Source organism: Sphaerodactylus townsendi, unplaced genomic scaffold (genome assembly GCF_021028975.2).
Source record: "Sphaerodactylus townsendi isolate TG3544 unplaced genomic scaffold, MPM_Stown_v2.3 scaffold_115, whole genome shotgun sequence".
In the NCBI taxonomy this organism is placed as follows: domain Eukaryota; kingdom Metazoa; phylum Chordata; class Lepidosauria; order Squamata; family Sphaerodactylidae; genus Sphaerodactylus; species Sphaerodactylus townsendi.
In genome coordinates this window covers 1-24,976 of record NW_025949683.1, presented here as the reverse complement: position 1 = coordinate 24,976, position 24,976 = coordinate 1, and the positions used below count along the sequence as shown (strand labels likewise).

The 24,976-nt window shown below is 43.2% G+C and overlaps 1 protein-coding gene across 1 annotated transcript; it reads right to left on the bottom strand.

Annotated features, from left to right (window-relative positions):
- Nucleotides 1-19,031: 19,031 nt before the first annotated feature.
- Nucleotides 19,032-24,756, bottom strand: LOC125424829 (cytochrome P450 2A13-like). Its single transcript, XM_048482258.1, has 5 exons — nucleotides 24,306-24,756; nucleotides 23,610-23,751; nucleotides 23,023-23,210; nucleotides 19,491-19,632; nucleotides 19,032-19,379 (listed from the first exon to the last, which is right to left on the bottom strand). Exons 1-5 carry the CDS (start codon nucleotides 24,525-24,527, stop codon nucleotides 19,198-19,200), a joined length of 876 nt encoding a protein of 291 aa, XP_048338215.1. The 5' UTR covers nucleotides 24,528-24,756; the 3' UTR covers nucleotides 19,032-19,197.
- Between the last annotated feature and the right edge of the window lie 220 nt (nucleotides 24,757-24,976).

Below are 24,976 nucleotides of genomic sequence, written 5' to 3'. Positions count from 1 at the left end.
GTGGCGTCTTGAGCAGATCACATTAACCAATGATATGTTAACAGCATTATCCCAGGATTGCAAAAAACACAGCTGTATGTAATAGTAAGTGGAATTGTAAAGCCCCAAAGGTGTTCAATGCAAGTTTCTTCATGGGTCAAACTGCTCCTACTCATCATGGACAAACACTAGGTGACATCTTGAGCAGGATGCATTATTGCAGTGATATGTGTACAGCATTAGCCCAGGATTGCAAAACACGGCGAAAATTTTAGCAGTACGTTGGAAGTAGCCAAACCCCAATGGTGTTGAATGCAAGTTTCTTCATGGGCCAAACTGTTCCTACTCATCATGGACAAACACTAGGTGGCGTCTTGAGCAGATCACATTATCCAATGACATGTTCACAGCATTTGCTTAGGATTGCAAAATACGAATTTGGCTGAAATAGTAAGTCTAGGTGTAAATACCCAAATGTGTTGGAATGCAAGTTTCCTCCACGAGGGGTCAATCTGCTCCTACTCATCATGGAACAAACACTAGGTGGAGTTTTGAACAGATCCCATTGGGCGTATGGTATGTTCACTATTGGTAATGGTTAGTTAATATATATGTGTCGCGGTTTACAAAGTGGTTGTGAGCGTTTAACATTGTTTTAGCAATATGTATTTAATGTATTTAATGTTTTAATGCATTTTAATGTTTTAATGTCTCCAGTTAGTAGATAAATGCCTCTTTTTTTCTACTTTTTTTTCTACTAACTTTGTGGTTTATAATGCCAATAAAGGCTTTGGAAGTGGTATGTTCACAGCATTAGCTCAGGATTGCAAAACACCAATTGGTGGCTGAAATAGTAAGTACCTTTAAAACCCAAATGTGTTAAAGGGATTGTTTTCCTCGGTCAAACTGCTCATTATGGACAAACGTGGGTGGCGTCTTGAGCGAATCACATGAACCAATGATATGTTAGCTTCCATTTTCTCAGGATTGCAAAACATGCATGAAATGGTAAGTACATGTAAAACCCCAAATAATGTTCTTAACAGTTGAAATAGTATTTGGTTGAAATAGTAGGATTCGTGCAAAGCCCCAAATGTGTTACAGGAAAGTTTCTTCATGGGTCAAACTGCTCCTACCATTGAGAAACACTAGGTGGCGTCTTGAGCATATCACATTATCCAATGATATGTTAACAGCATTTGCTCAGGATTGCAAAACACGAATTTGGCTGAAATAGTAGTAAGTTAGTGTAAGAATACCCAAATGTGTTGAAATCACCAAGTTTCCTCATGGGTCCAAACTGCTCCTACTCATCACTTGAAGACAAACTTACTAGGTGGCGTCTTGAGCAGATCACATTATCCAATGACATGTTAACAGCATTTGCTTAGGATTGCAAAATACGAATTTGGCTGAAATAGTAAGTAGCTGTAAAACCCCAAATGTGTTGTTAACAGTATTGCTCAAGATAGTAAAATACAAATTTGGCTGAAATAGTAAGTGCGAGTAAAACCCCAAATGTGTTAGATATTTTTTTATTACGGCCTTTTGGCCAGCCAAACCCCATAATGTGTTGAATGCAAAGTTTCCTCATGGGTCAAACTGCTCCTACTCATCATGGACAAACACTAGGTGGAGTTTTTGAACAGATCCCATTGGCGGTATGGTATGTTAAAAGCATTTTATAGGGATTGCAAAACCATGGATTTGGCTTAAATAGTAATTACCTGTAAAACTCCAAAAGTGTTAAACAGGAGAAGTTTCTTCACGAGGTCAAACTGCTCCTACTCACCATGGACAAAACATTAGGTGGCGTCTTGAGCGAAGATCACATTGGCACCAATGATATGTTAACAGCATTTGGCCAGGATTGCCAAAACATGAATTTGTCTGAAGAGAAATGGTAAGTAGCTGTAAACCCCAAATGTGTTCTTAACGGTTGAAATAGTATTTGGCTGAGGAAATATTAAGTTAGGTGTAAAACTCCAAATGTGTTGAATAGAAGTTTCTTCATAAGGCCCACACTGCTCCTACTCATCATGGACAAACTCTTAGGTGGCATCTTCAGCAGATCACATTATCCAATGACATGTTCACAACATTTTGCTCAGGATTACAAAACATGAATTTGGCTGAAATAATAAGTACGTGTAAATACCCAAATGTGTTGAATGCAAGTTTCTTCAGGGGTCAAACTGCTCCTACTCATCATGGACCAAACACTAGGTGGAACGTTTTGAACAGATCCCATTGGCATCCAATGGTATGTTCACAGCATTTGCTCAGGATTGCAAAACACGAATATGGCTGAAATAGTAAGGTACCTTTAGAACCCCAAATGTGTTAAAGGATTGTTTCCTCACGATTCAAACTGCTCCTACTCATCATGGACAATCATTAGGTGAAGCGTCTTGAGGCAGATCACATGAACCAATGATATGTTAACAGCATTTTTTCTCAGGATTGCAAAAATCACGGAGAATTTAGCTGAAATAGTAAGTAGCTGTAAAACCCCCAAGGTGTTGAATACAAGAAGAGTTTCTTCATGAGGCCAAACTGCTCCTACTCATCATGGACAAACAAAAGGTGGCATCTTGAGCAGATCCACATCATCCAATGACATGTTCACAGCATTATCCTCAGGATTACAAAACACAAATTTGGCTGAAATAATAAAGTTAGATGTAATAATACCCAAATGTGTTGAATGCAAGTTTCCTCAGGGGTCAAACTGCTCCTACTCATCATGGTCCAAACACTAGGTGGAGTTTTGAACCAGATCCCGATTGAGTTATGGGATGTTAACAGCATTTGCTCAGGATTGCAGAAACGGTGGATGAATTGCTGAAATAGTAAGTACCTGTAAAACTCCGAAATGTGTTGACAGGAAAGTTTCTTCCGCGAGGGTCAAACTGCTCCGACTCACCATGGACAAAAAAAACACTAGGTGGCATCTTGAGCAGATCACATTAACCAATGACATGTTAACAGCATTATCCCAGGATTGCAAAACACAATTTGGCTGAGTAATAGCAGGTAGAAGTACGTGTAAATACCCAAAGGTGTTGAATGCAAGTTTCTTCATGGGCCAAACTGCTCCTACTCATCATGGACAAACACTAGGTTGAGTTTTGAACAGATCCGATTGGGGTATAGTATGTTAACTGCATTTGCTCAGCATTGCCAAACACGAAATTGGATGAAATAGTAAGTACGTGTAAATACCCAAATGTGTTGAATGCAAGTTTCCTCATGGGTCAAACTGCTCCGACTCATCATGGAAAAACTTGCTAGCGAGGGTGGAGTTTTGAACAGATCCCATTGGCGTATGATTTATGTTCACACCATTTGCTCAGGATTGCAAAACACGAATTTGGCTGAAATAGTAAGTACCTGTAAAATCCCAAATATGTTAAAGGAAAGTTTCTTCACAGGTCAAACTGCTCCTACTCATCATGGACAAACATTAGGTGGCGTCTTGAGCAGATCACATGAACCAATGATATGTTAACAGCATTTGCTCAGGATTGCAAAAGAAGAATTGGGCTAAAATAGTAAGTACCTGTAAAACCCCAAATGTGTTAAAGGCAAGTTTCCTCACGGGTCAAACTGCTCCAACTCATCATGGACAAACACTAGGTGGCGTCTTGAGCAGATCACATTAACCAATTATATGTTAACAGCATTTGCCCAGGGTTGCAAAACATGAATTTGGCTGAAATAGTAAGTAGCTGTAAAACCCCAAATGTTTTGTTAGTAGTATTTGCTCAAGATAGCAAAATACAAATTTGGCTGAAAATAGTAGAAGAATGCGATGTAAAACCCCAAATGTGTTAGACATATTTATTATTCTGACCTTTTGGCCTGCCAAACCCAAATGTGTGTTGAATGCACGAAGTTTCCTCCGCGGGGACAAACTGCTTCCTACTCATCATGGACAAACACTAAGGTGGAGTTTGAACAGATCCCATTGGCCGTATGGTATCGTTAAAAGCATTTTGCTTTCCGGTGATTACCAAAACATTGATTTGACTTAAATAGTAAGTACCTGTAAAACTCCAAATGTGTTACAGGAAAGTTTCTTCACAGTTCAAACTGCTCCTACTCACCATGGACAAACACTAGATGGCGTCTTGAGAAGATCACACTATCAATGATATGTTAACCGCATTTGCTCAGGATTGCAAAACAATTTGGCTGAAATAGTAGTAGCTGTAAAACCACATTGTGTTGAATGCAAATTTCCTCGCGGTCAAACTGCTCCAACTCATCATGGACAAACACTAGGTGGCATCATGAGCAGATCACATGAACCAATGATATGTTAACAGCATTATCCCAGGATTGCAAAACACAGCTGTAGTGAAATAGATGTATTAAAACCCCAAAGGTGTTGAATGCAAGTTTCTTCATGGGCAAACTGCTCCTACTCATCATGGACAATAGTACTAGGTGGCATCACGAGGCAGATCACATTAACCAATGATATGTTAACAGCATTAGCCCAGGATTGCAAAACACGGCTGAAATAGTAAGTACGTGTAAAACCCCCAAGGTGTTGAACGCAAGTTTCTTCATGGGCCAAACTGCTCCTGCTCATCATGGACAAACACCAGGTGGCGTCTTGAGCAGATCACATTATCCAATGATATTTGAACAGCATTTGCTCATGATTGCAAATCACGAATTTGGCTGAAATAGTAAGTAGCTGTAAAACCCCAAATGTGTTGAATGCAAGTTTCCTCACGGGTCAAACTGCTCCTACTCATCATGGAAAAACACTAGGGGAGTTTCGAACAGATCCCATTGACGTATGGTATGTTCACAGCATTTGCTCAGGATTGCAAAAAACGAATTTGGCTGAAATAGTAAGTACCTTTAAAATCCCAAATGTGTTAAAGGATTGTTTCCTCACGGGTCAAACTGCTCCTACTCGTCATGGACAAACATTAGGTGGCGTCTTGAGCAGATTACATTAACCAATGATATGTTAACAACATTTGCTCAGGATTGCAAAAGACGAATTGGGCTGAAATAGCAAGTACTTGTAAAACCCCAAATGTGTTAAACGCAAGTTTTCTCACGGGTCAAACTGCTCCGACTCATCATGGACAAACACTAGGTGGCGTCTTGAGCAGATCACATAAACCAATCATATGTTAACAGCATTTGGCCAGGATTGCAAAACATGAATTTGGCTGAAATAGTAAGTAGCTGTAAAACCCCAAATGTGTTGTTAACAGTATTTGCTCAAGATAGCAAAATGCAAATTTGGCTTAAATAGTAAGCACGTGTAAAACCCCAAATGTGTTAGATATTTATTATTACGTCCTTTTGGCCAGTACCCAAACCCCAAATATTGTTGGTCTGTTTCCTCACTTGGTCAAACTGCTCCTACTCATCATGGACAAACGCAGGTGGAGTTTTTTGAACAGATCCCATTGACGTATGGTATGTTAAAAGCATTTGCTCGGGATTGCAAAACACGGATTTGGCTGAAATAGTAAGTACCTGTAAAACCCCAAATGTGTTAAAGGAAAGTTTCTTCACAGGTCAAACTGCTCCTACTCATCATGGACAAACATTTGGTGGCGTCTTGAGCAGATCACATGAACCAATGATATGTTAACAGCATTTGCTCAGGATTGCAAAACATGAATTTGGCTGAAATAGTAAGTAGCTGTAAAACCCCAAATGTGTTCTTAACAGTTGAAATAGTATTTGGTTGAAATAGTAAGTTCGTGTAAATCCCAAATGTGTTAAAGGAAAGTTTCCTCAGGGGTCAAACTGCTCCTACTCATCATGGACAAACACTAGGCAGTGTCTTGAGCAGATCCCATTAACCAATGATATGTTAACAGCATTTGGCCAGGATTGCAAAACATGAATTTGGCTGAAATAATAAGTACCTGTAAACCCCCCAAGGTGTTGAATGCAAGTTTCTTCATGGGCCAGACTGTTCCTACTCATCATGGACAAACACTAGGTGGAGTTTTGAACAGATCCCATTGACATATGGTATGTTAACAGCATTTGCTTAGGATTGCAAAATACGAATTCGGCAGAAATAGTAAGTACCTTTAAAACCCCAAATGTGTTAAAGGATTGTTTCCTCATGGGTCAAACTGCTCTTACCCATCATGGACAAACATTAGGTGGCGTCTTGAGCAGATCACATTAACCAATGATATGTTAACAGCATTTGCTCAGGATTGCAAAAGACGAATTGGGCTGAAATAGCAAGTACTTTTAAAACCCCAAATGTGTTAAAGGCAAGTTTTCTCACGGGTCAAACTGCTGCGACTCATCATGGACAAACAGTAGGTGGAGTTTTGAACAGATCCCATTGACGTATGGTATGTTCACAGCATTTGCTCAGGATTGCAAAATACGAATTTGGCTGAAATAGTAAGAACCTTTAAAACCCCAAACGTGTTAAAGGATTGTTTCTTCACGGGTCAAACTGCTCCTACTCATCATGTACAAACATTAGGTGGCGTCTTGGGCAGATTTCATTAACCTATGGTAAGTTAACAGTATTTACTCAAGATTGCAAAATACAAATTTGGCTGAAATAGTAAGTACATGTAAAACCCCAAATGTGTTAGATATTTATTATTACGGCCTTTTGGCCAGCCAACCCCCAAATGTGTTGAATGCAAGTTTCCTCATGGGTCAAACTGCTCCTACTCATCATAGACAAACACTAGGTGGAGTTTTGAACAGATCCCATTGACGTATGGTATGTTAAAAGCATTTGCTCGGGATTGCAAAACACGAATTTGGATGAAATAGTAAGTACCTGTAAAACTCCAAATGTGTGCTGAATGCAAAGAGTTTCCTCATGGGTCAAGCTGCTCCTCATCGTGGAAAAACACTTGGTGGAGTTTTAGTTGAATCCCCTTGGCGTTGACATGAAGAAGTTTCTTCATGGGTCAAACTGCTCCTACTCACCATGGACAAACACTAGGTGGCGTCTTGAGCAGATCACATTATCCAATGATATGTTAACAGCATTATCCCAGGATTGCAAAACACGGCTGAAATAGTAAGTACGTGTAAAGCTCCAAATGTGTTGAATGCAAGTTTCTTCATGGGCCAAACTGCTCCTACTCATCATGGACAAGCACTAGGTTGAGTTTTGAACAGATCCGATTGGGGTATGGTATGTTAACTGCATTTGCTCAGGATTGCCAAAAACGAATTTGGCTGAAATAGTAAGTACCTGTAAAACCCCAAATGGGTTGAATTCAAGTTTCCTCATGGGTCAAACTTGTACTAATCATGGACAAACACTAGGTTGCATCTTGAGCAATCACATTAACCTATGATTAGTTAACAGCATTAGCTCAGGATTGCAATGCACCAATTTGGCTGAAATAGTAAGTACGTGTAAAACCCCAAATGTGTTGTATGCAAGTTTCCTCACGGGTCAAACTGCTCCTACTCATCATGGACAAACACTAGGTCGAGTTTTGAACAGATCCCATTGACGTATGGTATGTTAACAACATTTGCTCTGGATTGCAATGCAGGAATTTGGCTGAAATAGCAAGTACCTGTAGACCCCAAATGTGTTAAAGGCAAGTTTCTTCATGGGCCAAACTGCTGCTATGCATCATGGACAAACACTAGGTGGAGTTTTGCGCAGATCGCTTTGACGTATGGTATGTTAACAGCATTTGCTCTGGATTGCAAAAGACCAATTTGGCTGAAATAGTAAGTACCTGTAAAACCCAAATGTGTTGAATGCAAGTTTCCTCAGGGGTCAAACTGCTCCTACTCATCATGGACAAACAATAGGTGGCGTCTTGAGCAGATCACATTATCCAATGACATGTTCACAGCATTTGCTCAGGATTGCAAAACACGAATTTGGCTGAAATAATCAGTTCGTGTAAATACCCAAATGTGTTGAATGCAAGTTTCCTCAGGGGTCAAACTGCTCCTACTCATCATGGACAAACACTAGGTGGAGTTTTGAACAGATCCCATTGGCCGTATGAGGTATATTAACAGCGACTGCTCAGGGATTGCAAGAAACTGCGTTGGCTGAAATAGTAAGTACGTGTAAATACCCAAATGTGTTGTTAACAGTATTTGCTCAAGATTGCAAAATACAAATTTGGCTGAAATAGTAAGCACATGTAAAACCCCAAATGTGTTTGATATTTATTATTACGGCCTTTTGGCCTGCCAAACCCTAAATTTGTTGAATGCAAGTTTCCTCACGGGTCAAACTGCTGCTTCTCATCATGGACAAACACTAGGTGGAGTTTTGAACAGATCCCATTGACGTATGGTATGTTAAGAGCATTTGCTCGGGATTGCATTACACGGATTTGGCTTAAATAGTAAGTACCTGTAAAACCCAAATGTGTTGAATGCAAGTTTCCTCAGGGGTCAAACTGCTCCTACTCATCATGGACAAACACTAGGTGGAGTTTTGAACAGATCCCATTGACATATGGTATGTTATCAGCATTTGCTCAGGATTGCAAAACACGAATTTGGCTGAAATAGTAAGTACCTGTAAAACCCCAAATGTGTTAAAGGAAAGTTTCTTCACAGGTCAAACTGCTCCTACTCATCATGGACAAACATTAGGTGGCGTCTTGAGCAGATCACAATAACCAATGATATGTTAACACCATTTGCTCAGGATTGCAAAACACGAATTTGGCTGAAATTGTAAGTACCTGTAAAACCCCAAATGTGTTAAAGGAAAGTTTCTTCACGGGTCTAACTGCTCCTAATCATCATGGACAAACATTAGGTGGCGCCTTGGGCAGATCACATTATCCAATGACATGTTCACAGCAATTGCTGAAGAGTTTTGAGCAGATCCCATTGACGTATGGTATGTTAACCGTATTTGCTCAAGACTGCAAAACACGAATTTGGATGAAATAGTAAGTACGTGTAAAACCCCAAATGTGTTGAATGCAAGTTTCCTCAGGGGTCAAACTGCTCCGACTCATCATGGAAAAACACTAGGTGGCATCTTGAGCAGATCACAGTAACCTATTATATGTTAACAGCATTTGCCCAGGATTGCAAAACATGAATTTGGCTTAAATAGTAAGTACCTGTAAAATCCAAATGTGTTGAATGCAAGTTTCCTCACGGGTCAAACTGCTCCTACTCATCATGGAAAAACACTAGGTGGCGTCTTGAGCAGATCTTCCGGTCTTAATGGGATGCGGTAAATATGACGGTAGGCGGCGGCCTTATGATAGAAGACAGACGAGATATACTGTTAACCAAGCAAACACTGATACTCACGACTATCCCGGCGAATGAGAATGGTTGAGTTCAGAGTAAAATACCCTGCTTAGATCCCTGGTGCTGTTTAATGTCGAATCCATCAATAATAAAACCGCAGTCCTCCGTGATTATCTCGGGGACCAGCAGATGGACCTGGCTTGTATCACTGAAACCTGGGTGCGTGACGGTGAGACCGTCGCCTTGGGCGAGGTTGCGCTACCAGGTTTCGCGTGTCTCCACCGGGCTCGAACCCAGGGCCAGGGGGGCGGCGTCGCGATGTACATCCGTGATTACAATGGCTAACTTCAGGGCCGTCATTCCGGAGAGTCCCGGCATAGGGTGTATTATTGACCTAGAGTGGTTGGCCTTGGAGAGGTTAGCCGTCATACGTTATTTTGCCGGTTGCCTAAGCGCACCTGGGGCCGGTCTCTTACGGTTGCTGGAGGTGGTGGCTGACTGGGCGTTGCGGTTCCCTCGACTCATTGTCTTGGGTGATTTCCAGCGTCCGCGTCGATACCGCCTCCTGTTACTGGCGACGATGGACCCTGAGTGTCATCCATGGCGATGCTAGGCCTCTCCTTAGTAAATTCTACCAGCCCCACCCATGAGGCCGGTCACACGCTGGATTTGGTCTTTGGACTGGGAATTGACCTGTTAGGTATCCTCTAATGATAGAGTGCCATGGTCCGACCATTTAAGCCCTGAAGGTCGATATTGGACCTGCAGCGCCAACCCTGTCTGGGCGACGAGGCTGATTTATGCCCGCCCGCGGAGACTCATGGATCCAATTGGTTTCCTGAATGCTCTGCGGGAACCTGAACCTGCCGGCACACTCGATGAGCAGGTGGAGGACTTCAAATTCCGACTCTCCGATGCCATCGAGGAGTTTGTTGCCCGCATGCGCCCTCTAAACCCGTTCTCGGCGGGCTCCATGGTACACTGTGGAGCTCCGCAATATAAAGCGGGGTCTCAGACGTCTGGAGCGAGTGTGGAGGAAATCTCGTGACGAAGTGGCTCGAACATCTTATAGGATGTTTATGAAAGCCTATGAGATGGCGACGAAGGAGGCGAAGAGGGCTTTCTTCTCCTCCTCTCTCACATCTGCTAGCTCTCGCCCGGCACAATTGTTCCGTGTGATTCGGTCTTTGACCTCCTTGTCGGAGGGTTCTCTAAATTCTCAATTGGCTATTAGCTGTGAGGCATTTATGAGCTTTTTTGCAGATAAAATCACATCTCTCCGCCAAGACCTTCCCCACTCTTTATCTATAATTAGTGAACTGGAAACCACGCCTTGCCGTCTTTTGGGCCCATGTTAAGCGAAGTTTCCCCTGCTCTCCGAAGCCACTGTTGACAGGGCCTTGGCTGCTGTTAGACCTACTACCTGTCCTCTGGATCGGTGCCCCTCCTGGCTTGTTAAAGCTTTGCGAGGAGGAGTTAAGAGCCCACCTGTTGAAGAAGATCATCAATGGCTCCCTTGAGGAAGGAGTGGTTCCGGGTGGGTGGAAGGAGGCAGTGGTCCACCCACTCTTGAAAAGACCATCCATAGATCCTATAGCGATCTGGCCAATTACCGCCCCGTCTCGAATCTTTTACGTTTCTGGGGAAGGTAAGTGAGGGCGAATAATTAACAGAGCAACTTCAGAGTTTCCCTGGATGACGTATCGGCGTTCGATCCCTTGAGAATCCGGCTTCCGTGCTGGGCATGGGACGGAGACCATTCTTGTCGCCGTCACAGGCTTTGCCTCGATATGCAGCTTGACCGAGGCGGATGCGGCGCTGTTGGTATTGTTAGATCCTGACCGCAGCATTTGATATGGTTGACCATGACCTATTGACCCACTGCCTGGCAGCTTCTGAAGTGCAGGGCGCTGTCCTTCAATGGATTGCCTGCCTCGTTCCTCGAGGATCGGAGTCAGCAAAGTGTGGTGTGGGGACCAAAGCCTCCCGGCGGTGCCCACTTCATTGTGAGGTACCTCAGGGAGCGCTGTTGTCCCTGCTGTTATTTAAAATCTACATGCGACCCCTTGCTCAGCTGGTCGCGAGGAGTTTTGGGCTGATCTGTCATCGAATGCGCTGATGACACTCAGCTCATTCTCTGTTGATGGAGGGGGGAGCGGTCATATACAGCTCTCCAGCACTGTTTGGAGGCGGTTGCTGGTTGGTTGCAACAGAGCAGGTTAAAACTTAATCCATCGAAGATGGAGATCCTCTGGCTTGGCCGTGGGGGGGAGGGTGGGAATTTCCAGCTGCCGGTGTGGGAGGGGGCCTTATTGGCGCCGGCCCCCTCAGTCCGCAGCCTGGGGGTCCACCTGGATTCGTCTCTTTCAATGGAGACCCAGGTGGCCCATATAACCCGAGGTTAGCGTTTTTCCATCTTCGACAGGCCCGGCGGCTGGTTCCCTTCCTCTCCCACATGGACCTGGCCCGCGGTGATCCATTACAGCGGTCACCTCCAGGTTGGACTATTGTAACTGGCTCTACGCGGACACTACCCTTCGCGGTTGGTCGGGAGGGTTACAACTGGTCCAAAATAGAACCCACTTGCTAACTCCATGAGCCTCCGGTGACCATATTCAACCAATATTATTGTCGCCTGCATTGGCTCCCGGTTGAATTCCGGATCATTTTCAAGGTATGGGTACTTACCTTTAAGGCCTTACGCGGCCTGGGACCCTCATACCTTCAGGACTGCGATACCCCATATGATGTTACTAGGAATATATAGTTCAGCAGAGGCCAATTTATTGTCCCTGGCCCCTCAATGATGCTGACTGGCGTCCGCAGCGGGACAGGACTTTGAAAACCCTGGCCCCTACTTGTCGGAACACTCTTCCTCCAACTGTCGAGGGCCCTCGCGGGGGGATCTTGGTGAGTTCCGCCGGGAGCCTGCAAGACGGAGTTGTTCACGGGCTTTTGGAGTGTCCAGCCGCTGATGAGTGCCCCCTTCACCCTCCTGTTTTTCGGGCCATTACCACCTATGGGCCCCACTCTTTTCCTCCCCTTCTGGGAGCATTTAATTGGTACTATTGCGGGCATTGTTGTTATTATCTGCTGCTTTTAACTTAATTCTTTAAAAACCTATACGTAATTATACTGTTGTTCACCGCCCAGAGAATATAGGGATTGGGCGGTATATAAGATTAATAAATAAATAAATAAATAAATAAATAAATAAATAAATAAATAAATAAATAAATAAATAAATAAATCACATTAACCAATGACATGTTAACAGCATTATCCCAGGATTGCAAAACACAGGTGTAATAGTAAGTACGTGTAAAACCCCAAAGGTGTTGAATGCAAGTTTCTTCATGGGCCAAACTGCTCCTACTCATCATGGACAAACACTAGGTTGAGTTTTGAACAGATCCGATTGGGGTATAGTATGTTAACTGCATTTGCTCAGGATTGCCAAACACGAATTTGGATGAAATAGTAAGTACGTGTAAATACCCAAATGTGTTGAATTCAAGTTTCCTCACGGGTCAAACTGCTCCTACTCATCATGGAAAAACACTAGGGGGAGTTTCGAACAGATCCCATTGCCGTATGGTATGTTCACAGCATTTGCTCAGGATTGCAAAATACGAATTTGGCTGAAATCGTAAGTACCTGTAAAGTCCCAAATATGTTAAAGGAAAGTTTCTTCACGGGTCAAACTGCTCGTACTCATCATGGACAAACACTAGGTGGCGTCTTGAGCAGATCACATTATCCAATGATATGTTAACAGCATTTGCTCAGGATTGCAAAACACGAATTTGGCTGAAATAGTAAGTTCGTGTAAATACCCAAATGTGTTGAATGCAAGTTTCCTCACCGGTCAAACTGCTCCTACTCATCATGAACAAACACTAGGTGGCGTCTTGAGCAGATCACATTAACCAATGATATGTTAACAGTATTTGCCCAGGATTGCAAAACATGAATTTGGTTGAAATAGTAAGTCACTGTAAAACCCCAAATGTGTTGAATGCAAGTTTCCTCATGGGTCAAACTGCACCTACTCATCATGAACAAACACTAGGTGGCGTCTTCAGCAGATCACATTAACCAATGATATGTTAACAGCATTTGCTCAGGATTGCAAAACACGAATTTGGATGAAATAGTAAGTACTTGTAAACATCCAAATATGTTGAATGCAAGTTTCCTCATATGACAAACTGCTCCTACTCATCATGGACAAACACTAGGTGGCATCTTGAGCAGATCCCATTAACCAATGATTTGTAAACAGCATTTGCCCAGGATTGCAAAACACGGATTTGGCTGAAATAGTAAATACCTGTAAAACCCCAAACGTGTTGAATGCAAGTTTCCTCAAGGTTCAAACTGCTCTGACTCATCATGGAGAAATACTAGGTGGCGTCTTGAGCAGATCACATTAACCAATGATATGTTAACAGTATTTGCCCAGGATTGCAAAACACGAATTTGGCTGAAATAGTAAGTACCTGTAAATACCCAAATGTGTTGAATGCAAGTTTCCTCATGTGTCAAACTGGTTTTACTCATCATGGATAAACACTAGTCGAGTGTTGAGCAGATCCTTTGGACCTATGATACGTTAACACTTTTAGCACAGCATTGCAAAATGGGAATTTGGCTAAAAGAATTAGTACCTGTAAAAAACCCCATGTGTTGAATGCAAGTTTCCTCACGTGTCAAACTGCTCCTACGCACCATGGACAAACACTAGGTGGAGTGTTGAGCAAATCCTTTGGACCTATGATACGTTAACACTTTTAGCACAGCATTGCCAAAGGGAAATTGGGCTGAAATAGTAAGTACCTGTAAAACCCACATGTGTTGAATGCAAGTTTCCTCATGTGTCACACTGCTCCTACTCATCATGGACAAACACTAGGTGGAGTGTTGAGCAGATCCTTTAGACCTATGATACGTTAACACTTTTAGCACTGCATTGCAAAACAGCTATTTGCCTGTAATAGTAAGTACGTGTATATATCCAAATATGTTGAATGCAAGTTTCCTCACATGTCAAACTGCTCCTACTCATCATGGACAAACACTAGGTGGCGTCTTGAGCAGATCCCGTTAACCAATGATATGTTAACAGCATTTGCCCAGGATTGCAAAACACGGATTTGGCTGAAATAGTAAATACCTGTAAATATCCAAATATGTTGAATGCAAGTTTCCTCACATGTCAAACTGCTCCTACTCATCATGGACAAACACTAGGTGGCGTCTTGAGCAGATCACATTAACCAATGATATGTTAACAGTATTTGCCCAGGATTGCAAAACACGAATTTGGCTGAAATAGTAAGTACCTGTAAATATCCAAATCTGTTGAATGCAAGTTTCCTCATGTGTCAAACTGCTTTTACTCATCATGGATAAAAACTAGTCGAGTGTTGAGCAGATCCTTTGGACCTATGATATGTTAACACTTTTAGCACAGCATTGCAAAATGGGAATTTGGCTAAAAGAATTAGTACCTGTAAAAAACCACATGTGTTGAATGCAAGTTTCCTCACGTGTCAAACTGCTCCTACGCACCATGGACAAACACTAGGTGGAGTGTTGAGCAAATCCTTTGGACCTATGATACGTTAACACTTTTAGCACAGCATTGCAAAACAGCTATTTTCCTGAAATAGTAAGTACGTGTATATGCAAGTTTCCTCAGGGGTCAAACTGCTCCTACTCATCATGGACAAACACTAGGTGGAGTTTTGAACAGATCCCATTGACGTATGGTATGTTATCAGCATTTGCTCAGGATTGCAAAACACGGATTTGGCTGAAATAGTAAATACCTGTAAATATCCAAATATGTTGAATGCAAGTTTCCTCACATGTCAAACTGCTCCTACTCATCATGGACAATCACAAGTGGCGTCTTGAGCAGATCCCATTAACCAATGATATGTTAACAGTATTTGCCCAGGATTGCAAAACATGGATTTGGCTGAAATAGTAAATACCTGTAAAACCCCAAACGTGTTGAATGCAAGTTTCCTGACATGTCAAACTGCTCCTACTCATAATGGACAAACACAACTTGCAGATCCTTTTGTGCAGATCCCTTTGTTCAGATCCTAAGTGCAGATCCTAAGTGCAGATCCTTGAGCAAATCCTTTTGAGTTATTATACGTTAATACTTTTATCACAGTAGTCAGAACACGGGTGGATCTGCGCCCAATGCACGCTGCCCCCAACAAAATAATTTCAGACCGAGGCAGCCAATTTGTATGGCATTTCTGGTCCCATTTTCTCAAGCTGCTAGGCACGGAGCAAGTTCTTTCCTCAGCTTACCATGTGCCAACAGATGGGCAAAGTGATTGCATGAACACTACCCTTGAACAATATCTGTGGTGTTACATCAATTATCACCAAGACAATTGGGCGGACTTGGTTCCCTTTGCCGAGTTTGCATATAACAACACAGTGCATAGTAGCATAGGAAAATACCCCTTTGAGGTCGTTTTGGGCCAGTCAGCTAAACCCTTTCCATTCCTGGGGGAGGTACAACAGTGGTGGTGCGGCTCCAGGAATGGGTACAGTCTATCTGGCAAGCGTGGGGTCCCATGCAAAAGGTGCTGGAGAAGGCTAAACAGGGGCACAAGCAGAAAGCCAATAAGAAATGGTGCCCCATCACTCTCGTGGTGGGGGATTGGATATATTTGTCTACCAGGAACTTGAGGGGGTTGCAGGGGTGTAGGAAGCCAGGGCAGAAATATATTGGACCTTTCGCTGTGCTTAGGGTGATTAAGCATTTGACTGACAAGCTATAGTTGCCAAAGAATCTGAGATCCATACACCCTGTTTTTAATTGCAGCCTCCTCAAGGAGGTACCCCCCAGACAAATAGCATCCCCGGGGGGAGGTGCCCACACCAGTCCGCGTGTGGGGGGAGCCTCACTATGAAGTGGAAGCAATCCTGGACTCTAGAGTGCATCGCAACCGCTTGCAGTACCTGATTGCCTGGACCCATTTCCCGGACGGGCACAATAAATGGGTGGACTCGGGACATGTGCAAGCCCCCCATTTAGTGAAAGCTTTCCACCGGGCTTACCCTGACTGTCCGGGGTGAGGGGAAGTCTTAAAGGGGGCAGAATGTCAGGACTGAGTCAGTGTCAAATGGCGGCTTACTATCCTCTGATGTGGGGCGAAAGTCCGGTGTCTTCCCCTTGGCGCCCCAGGGTATCCTGGACACAGATCTTATCAAAGGAAGATGTGAACTGTTCCCAGGCTTGCAATGCTTTGTAGTGAATGCTTTGTAGTTTGTAGAGGGGAGTAGGAGATGTTTGACTCTGTGGGAGGGAGCAACGGGATATAGGTAAGGGGTTTGTGTGGGAATCACTACATTCCTCTTTTACGATGTTACCTATAAAGGTTTTAGAACAAATCTACTGTTTCCGTGATTTCCAAATCCAAGGTTTGACAACATCATGCGTGGGAGCATACAGCTTCACAAGCTACCTCCTCATGGGAAAGGCACCATCAGGCAGAATTAGCAGTGGGAACGGGCACCCCCTCCACGGTCAGTGTCGGATTCCATGGAATAAATGCCAGGGCTCAGGAAAGTGCAAGACTCAGGAAAGTTTCAAGAGCTTTATTGGAACTGTTGTCAGCCCCAGATTCAGGAAGCCAAAGCTGGTGCTTTGTCCCCTGAACCCCAGTATATTCCTGAGCCACATGGCTCATCCCATATTCCCCATAACCCTCGCATTCCCAAAACATCAGCATAAGAAAAGATGGTGAGAAATAAGTATTGTTTTGAGACATTTGCAGATGCTTTTCTCCTGCAGGAAGCTGGAGATAAGGAAGCGGTTTGCCTGTGCAACTAAGTTGCAAGCAAACAATCGAAAACCTTCCCAGCCTTGGGCGATGATAATGCCAGCGCAGATGTGGTTTTGGGTGTGGATGTGAGAGATGCCAGGCCAGGCATGGCTGCGGCCTGACCGTTACTATTCAGGCTTTGGTCCTGACAGAACCTCACACTCCTCTCTGGTCAGAGTTCTCTTTTCTAGATTCTTGATGCTGGATTCTAGATCAATAGAACTCAGGATGATGTGGGCAGGTAAAGAAAAAAAGATGAGCTTCTCTCTTATGTGAGCTCTTTCTGTAGTCTCCCTCCAAGCAAAGCAGCTCTGGATAATGCAGAGGGGTGGAAAAGAAAGATCTGAGGATCAGAGGGCTCAGAACCACCAACCAACTATGTTGTGCTTAGCAGTTCCTGCAACTGGCTGAATCTGCATGCCTGGCTCAAGAACTGTTTTCTTGGTCTGGGGAGTTTGAGGGGCTCAAAAACTTGAGGAACCATTTTGACCTTAGCAGAGAGCTTAGGACTGTATGTGTCAGGCACCTGCCCTCCCTTGCACTAAACCATTCAGGCCTCAAGACCACACATGGGCAGGGGGACATCCTTTCATACACCTGTTTATCATATGTTAATGGACCTTTTGTTCTAAATCTCTGTGGTTGGTAACATAGCTAAGTAGGTGACCTTGCCTAGGGCCTCAGGAAGCGGGGAGGGAGGAGCAGAGGCTCCAGGCAGAAGACTATTTATTGGTCTTGAGATGCTCAGAACTCCATAACAGAGCTATTCACATGTGCGAAGATGGGAGGGGGTGTTCAAGAGGGAAGAGAATAAATGTGTTTGCAGATCCCCAGATCTGGCTTCCTGCAGTTTGAGTCCTTGGCCCTTTCTGCACAGCGGAAAGGGCGCCTCTCCACCGGCAGAAATTAAGCTGGTGGAGGGAAGGGGGCCGTTCGCACGGGAGTGTGTGAGTGGCCCCTGCAGAGGCCGGTGCAGAAGAGGCAGCTCTGCACGGAGCCGCCTCTTCTGTGTCCCCGCCCCTCACCTCGTCCTCCAGCGTTGGTCTGGAGGGCTGCAGGGTGGGTCTCAGCAGCCCTCCAGACTGACGCTGGAGGACGAGGTGAGAGGGGGGATGGGAAAGCGGCGTGTTCGGCGCGGTGCTGTTTGCGGTGCTGTTCCCTCGGGAAGGGAGGTGGAAAGCGGTGCCTTCGCGCTGCTCGGGGCTGCACAGGACGGCCCTGGTGTGTTGCAGCAGCACTGCCTGTGCGAACAGCTCCCCAGGGACCAGTGTTTTTCCGTCCCTGGGCCGCTGTTTTTGGCCCTGTGCGGAAAGGGCCCTTGTTTCTGTCAGATTTGGCCATAGATATTGTGTTCATCTCTCCATCTACATTGTATGGAATGTGTAAGCTTAGAAGGTTTAATGGAGAAATGCTTTTCCTCCAGTCAACCTCTCAAATCCATGTCATTTTCTCCAAGTGGAAGAGTTGGGTTCTTAGTAGTTCAGCTCAGCACTCCTGTAGGTGGGCTATGAAAGGTGAAATCAGGACGTGGCTGTGCTTTAAACCCAATCCAGATGCTCATTAAGATGTTTTTGGGGTTTTCTTGTTTTGTTTTGCTAAGGTGGCAGCATTACAGTGTCTATTTTTTTATTTCAGAAGGTTGGCAGGCGAGCCCATGCCAAGATAGGAGAGCCTATTTCTTGGCAGTGCCCTATCAGTCACCTCTGTTGGTGTCATAGACAGTTCAGACCAAGGTGTGTGCCAAATTGTGGACTTTGATAGAGGGACTTCACCTGAACATGTTTCCCACCCTCAATCAATACGCATAGCAACTAGCAACACCGTTCCTGCAGCTTCAGACATTGCCACCTGGGTAACAATAGCCCCAACCCTCATTCTGGGTAGAGCACACATGTTCTCTGGTCACAAAAGATATGTAAATGTTTCCAATCAGTTTCCGCAATTTCTTTCTTCCTTGAATGGTTCAATCTCTGCTTATTTCTCTGACTAGTGTTGCATTTGCAAAGGAAACAACAAAGATGTTATGGAATAAAAGAATGTGGGAGGATATTTGGTAAGGAAAAGACTAGTATTTCATTTTTTGTTTTTTGGATAGCCAAATTCGGAAATGCTTTTTATTGCTACTGAAAGAGAATCAACGTGGAATCATGCAGATATCATAAACACGCGGAATGGTAGCAAAACCAACCAGCATAGGGGAGATATCAATTTCTTCTGGTGGGATTGGAGATTTGATGTGGAAGTTCTGAATCATACTGGTGAAGAAAAGGGAAAGTTCCATACGGACCAGTCGTTCCCCAAAGCAATATCTTTTGCCTAGTAAAAAGAAGAAGAGTTTTCTTATTGGCCTAGCTAGCAAAGTCTGGCTACAAGTGAGTTCTTGTAGGGGTTGGGGAGACAGGGAGAGGGGCTGGATAGGACGTTCACCTGCGGAGAATGGAATGAAAGCATCATTCTTCTTGAACTTCCCATTCTCATCCAGGAAGTGCTGGGGGTCAAATGCATCAGGGTTGGCAAAATAGTTGGGGTCTCTTAGTGCAGAGCCCAGCAAAGGGAAAACCTCAGTCCCCTGAAATCAGAGAAAGAGAAAATAATTGGAGTGATGGAAGGGAAGGATAACAAATTACGTAGGCTGTCTTACTGATTTAAATTTATGACTAATAAATGGAATTTATAATAAATATAAAGAAATGTAAGTAAGTTGATGGTCAAGCGGATGTAATTTATGTTTGTTACTTAATTGAAGTCATGCAGGATATTGTTTTTCTTTTTAAGTTTATGGAATTTGAAATTTTTCAATATTTTAACTTAATAACGTATTAAGAACTCAAAAAAAAAAGAAATTACTAAACCATAAGATCTACCAGCAAATATGTGTGGAAAGGTGTTTTTGAGGTAGTGTAATTGTATTGGTGTGTAGCTTTAGCTAGCTGGTTGTTACTCAGTCTTTTTTGAGGACTGTTATTGGAAAGGAAATGGTGGCTTGGCAGTCCAATGGTAAAATTTTCAAAGAACTTTAGGAATTTTGCCACCTGGTATGTGTGAGTGTGTGTAGTCAGTTTTGAAAATATGGAACATTGGCCACAACAAACAATAAAAAAGGACAAATTAGCTATATGGTAATATAAAATTCAGAGTCATCATCATCATAGTTTATTTACGGTCATTGACCAACAAGATCCAAAAGAATTAAAATCATAAAATTTACAGATATTACAAATATACAGATTAAAACAGTTAACAAAATGCAGATAATAGGCCTCAGGAACTCAGAACATCAGCTCAAGATAATGAGTAGAAGGTCAGTCTAATAATAATTAATAATAAGGATTAGTGTAAGGAATTCCAAAGAGCAGAAATAAAAGGCTTTTGAATATAAGTCCTTTTATTCAGACATCTTAGAAAGCACACACACACGATATGACAGGAATGAGACCTCCTGCCCAAACTACAGGTTATAACGTACCCGAGTCCTCCCCCCTCCCTGGGCCATCCGGGCCCATCTCATGAGAACGGAATGCTCATCCTGGACAGCAAGATAAGCCGTCCACCAAGGTTGTTGCTGCCGAATCTGGCCCATCGCCCGGTTGGAGGCATTCCGTCAAGGCCAGCTGGCTGGGAGAGAACCAGGCAGAATTGCCATCCTTACAATTAGCTGGCAGAGCCAGTAGTGCTCTGTCGGGCCTTCCTGATTTTACTTGATATCCAGGCAAACTTGGCAACAGAATACGTTAGATTTTTATTGGTATCTGATAACAGTATTTTAACCTTTTCTTTCTTAGCCAAAGGAGAGTTTGTCTGGTCAAAGGACAGAAGCATCCAACGTATCTCATCATAGTATGAGCATTCAAATAATATATGTTCCGAGTTTTCAACACCTCCTATTTGGCAACTGCAAATTCTACCCTCAGTTGGTACTTTGTTATAAATCCCGTTGGTATAGTTGGACGAAAGGGTGGTGTAACGGAGTAGGCTGTAGGCTCTTCCATAGTTAACGTTAAACAAAGAAGTAAGATAAGGCATTATTGAAAGTTTATTCAGCATTATTTTACTGAAAATTGGGTGTTTAAGTTTATTCAGATCGTGTTGCCTCTCGACATCTATGATTCTAAGTTTAACAAGATCCCTAGCTCTATCATAATTCATGCTGGTAATTAGTTGTTTAGAGAGTCCATAATGTGAAAGTTTCCGTAAAACTGCTCTAAGCCACAGGGGAACAAATATGTCAGACAAGACAAGTCTTGCAAGACCCCTCTGGCAATAGCATAGCCTGAGCCAATATAGTATAGAGAGTGTCCATAGTTTTGCTTGTACTGAAATTAGGCCAGTCTCTATACGCAATGCAGCGTTCGAAATGTTGTTTGGGAGCTGTAGGATAGACCTCAAGAATTTTGACTGAGGATGCTCAAGATTGCAGAGGGAAAAATTCAGAGTCATATTATTTATCAGCAGTTTATACGTACAACCAACACAGCCTTTATCAGCAGTTTATATGTACAACCAACACAAGAAGCAAGCACAGAAGCCTGAAAAGAAACCACGGAAGCCTTGCATCCAAACCTGTTGCACTTAGAATGAGGCCTTCCCCACCCTTAGAATGAGCCAAAGCTATCCTTTCTGATGAGGTCCAAGCATTTTCCAGGAGGCACAAGATGTTGGGAGCAGCTGCGGGCCACGCAAGTGTAAGATGAAGGAACTGGCCAACTAAGCCACCAAGGGTTAGAGAACATCTGGGAGATTTCTAAACTGTCCTCCCACCACATGTGTGGTTTGCTATTTAAGGAAATGTCATTAGATCCCAGGACAGTCCCTTAAATAGCAAACATAGGCGAATTCCGCGTGGGCCAAAAACAGTGGTGTGAAAATGGTTTAAAACAGTGTAAAAGGGTTTACACCATTTTCACACCATTTTCAAACTTGTTTTTGGCCCATGTGGAATCCGCCATTGCGACCCCATCAGGGGAATGAACCAGAACAATCCATAGGAAGAGTTTCTGCATCCTTGGAAGACTGTGGGATAAAGGGGGATTACAGATTGAAAAGCCATTTTCTGATGGGAGAGTCCCAGTGGTGGGATTCAGCAGGTTCACACCACTTTGGCAGAACCGGTTGTTAAAATGGTGCTTGTAAACAATCAGTTGTTAAATTATTGGAATCCCACCACTGGAACCGGTTGTTAAATTATTGGAATCTCACCACTGGAGAGTCCCAAAATGATAAGAAAAAGACCAAAGGAATTCACAGGAAGAGATGGAAAAACTATGTGAACAGAAAAAAGAGCACACAAACAAATAACATTCTTTTTAAAGAGAAGAAAACCTTGTCCACTGGGAAGAAATGAGAAAGAAAAACATGGCACTAAGCAGAAAATCATACAGAAGATGGTCAATTCTGGAGCGCAAGTGCTGATTGAAAGACATGTTAAACATGCTAAGCTTCAGGGGAGGAAGATGACTGTTACTGTAGAATTAAAGATTCCGGAGCACAGTGCCAGGGCTGAAAAACAGAAGAAAGAATACTGAGCAAATGTTGAAAATTAATAGAAGATACATAATTAGAGAAATTCTGGCAGGAGGTGGCTGCGAGGCCTCTTCTTCTTCCCTTTAAGTGGGGATAATGGGGAATGACTTTGGAATTTTTGGCAAGCTGGGTGCACCCTCAGATTTTGAGTCCCAAACATCCTTGTTCCTGTCATCCTAATAATTTTAAGATTTTATGTGTCTTTGGAAGAGAAAAACAGAACAAAGAATAGTACAGAATAGATAACTTGCATTTCTGCCATGTTAATTATTTCTTAATATTGTCATGTTAATGATGTTAATGTTATGTTAATGACTTCTTGATGTTGCTGTAATAACGTATTTAACTCTTGCAACTGAACCAAATTTCCCATTTTGATCACATTAGTTCACCTGTGATGACAGCTTCTTGGGGAAGTTGACTGAGCCATAAACCATACCTTGGGAATTGTGTATCCTCGAAACTGGGTATCACTGTTCACGCGTCGTGCTAGCCCCCTGGGGAGCATGTCACCGAATCTCTGGATCTCATAGATCACAGCCTCAGTGTAGGGCAGTTGTGAACAGTCATCCATGTTGGGACCACGATTCCTGCCAATAGCTCGATCAATCTCCCGATAAACCTTATCTGTTGAAAAACCACAGGCTATAAAGATGGCATTTGAACTGGTTCATTTATAGTCAGACCTTCCTGAGAACCAACAAGGAATCAAATTGGCTGCTGCAGTTCTGTTTCCCATAGCATGGTTCACAGATGGGAACACAGGAAGTATCCTGGAGAAAGGTGGAGAAAAATATTCTGGGAACACATTTCCTGGGCAGGAACTCCCCATAACTACACTGGGAAGCCAGCTGCATGGACTAATTGCACAGCTTTCGATGATTTCCACCTAGTCTTTGGGGCACATGCTGAAGAACTCACACATTTGGTAGTCTACAAAATTCTCTGAAATTTTGGACATACTTCAGAGAAAGCCTCTTTTACCCCCCCCCCTTCCCGGCGCACTCTCCCTCCTTCCATGAGTACCTTGAATTTCTGGGAACTTCAGCATAAGCAGGATGCCATAGCGCAAGGTTGTGCTGACAGTTTCAGTTCCACCAAAGAATATGTTGAGTGTTGTCATAACAAGATTCTTCAGGAAGAACTCTGTGTGTGGGTTTTCCCTTTCCTTGGCAGAAGAAAATGGAAACATGTTTCACTGATCATGCTGGAAAAGCTAAAATATGACTTTCACCTTCTGAAATGCTTTCTTTCCCTGCTGCCACCCACCCCCCCCAAACACACACATTTCATTGGGCTGGTGTGAGGTCATGATCGAACAACTGAGGAAAATGGACGTTCATGGAACATTGAAAATCAAATGCCTACTGTCTATTAAGTTAAAAGGAAACTTGTATGAGGGAACAGTTCACATAACACCTTGGGTTGAGATTGCTTGTGAGGCAAAGGGAGCAGAAAGGGAACAGAGAACAGATGAGAAACTCATGTAGTGTCTCTGAAAAGTAGAATAGTCTGTGTTGCAGGTGTGCAAATGAACAGGATTCACACATCATGGTATTTTCATTTCCAAAATTAGATGGTTGGTTTTATTTAGGCCCCCACCCCACATGAACACTTCATCCTTCCCATCAAAATACTATATCTTCTGTTCTAGCAGCTACCAAATTTCTACTAGCAGTTTCAAATAATATAAAACAATAACCATAATAGTTATAATAATACTTGATGCATTTTTATCAGGAAGCAGTCAATGAAATCTCGTGGACAGGCCAGATCCAGAGTCTCCTGGTTCTCTTTCACCTTCCTTGCAATGAATTCTTCTAGCCCAGAAAGATGCTTGAAGGCGTCACGTTGAGGGCCAGGCAGGTACTTCATGAATCCAGAGAACATTTCGTAAAGCTGTAATTTGGAGTTGCCGGGATGGGGTAGAGGAAGAACAAACATCCCTATTTATGAGAAACATTCCGAGTTTGCCAACATGGAGAACATAGACATATGATCACATTTTTAACATTTGAGTCCAGAATGTTCTCCCTTTCTAACTCATCCTTAAAAATTTACCTGCCCCACTGAGCTTGAATTAAAACGGAAAATTTCCAGCATCATGTTTAGCAAAGAGAGAAACTCCTTATCTTCATAGTCAAAGCGGTTGCCAAAGATGATAGAACTGATCACATTGGACACAGTACGACTCAGAACAAAGGTAGGGTCAAAAGGTGCACCTGGAAAAGTAGAGATAATCCCCATTAACTCAAGCCTCAATTTAATTTACAAGCACTTTAATAGAAACTGGGTTAGGAAATAAAATGCATGAACTTCTGTGCTTTATATGTCACAAAACTAGATGGTAGGTAGGTAGGTAGGTAGGTAGGTAGGTAGGTAGGTAGGTAGGT

Bases quoted from the DNA above. Each gene is read 5' to 3' on its own strand.
- LOC125424829 (XM_048482258.1), bottom strand. From the start codon at position 24,527: ATGTTTGTTCTTCCTCTACCCCATCCCGGCAACTCCAAATTACAGCTT. The intron at 23,752-24,305 runs GTATTATTATAA...TCTTCTGCCAAG, and splicing joins TCCTGATAAAAATGCATCAA to GAAAGGGAAAACCCACACAC. The intron at 19,380-19,490 runs GTGAACGTCCTA...TCTTTTTACTAG, and splicing joins TTTCATTCCATTCTCCGCAG to GCAAAAGATATTGCTTTGGG.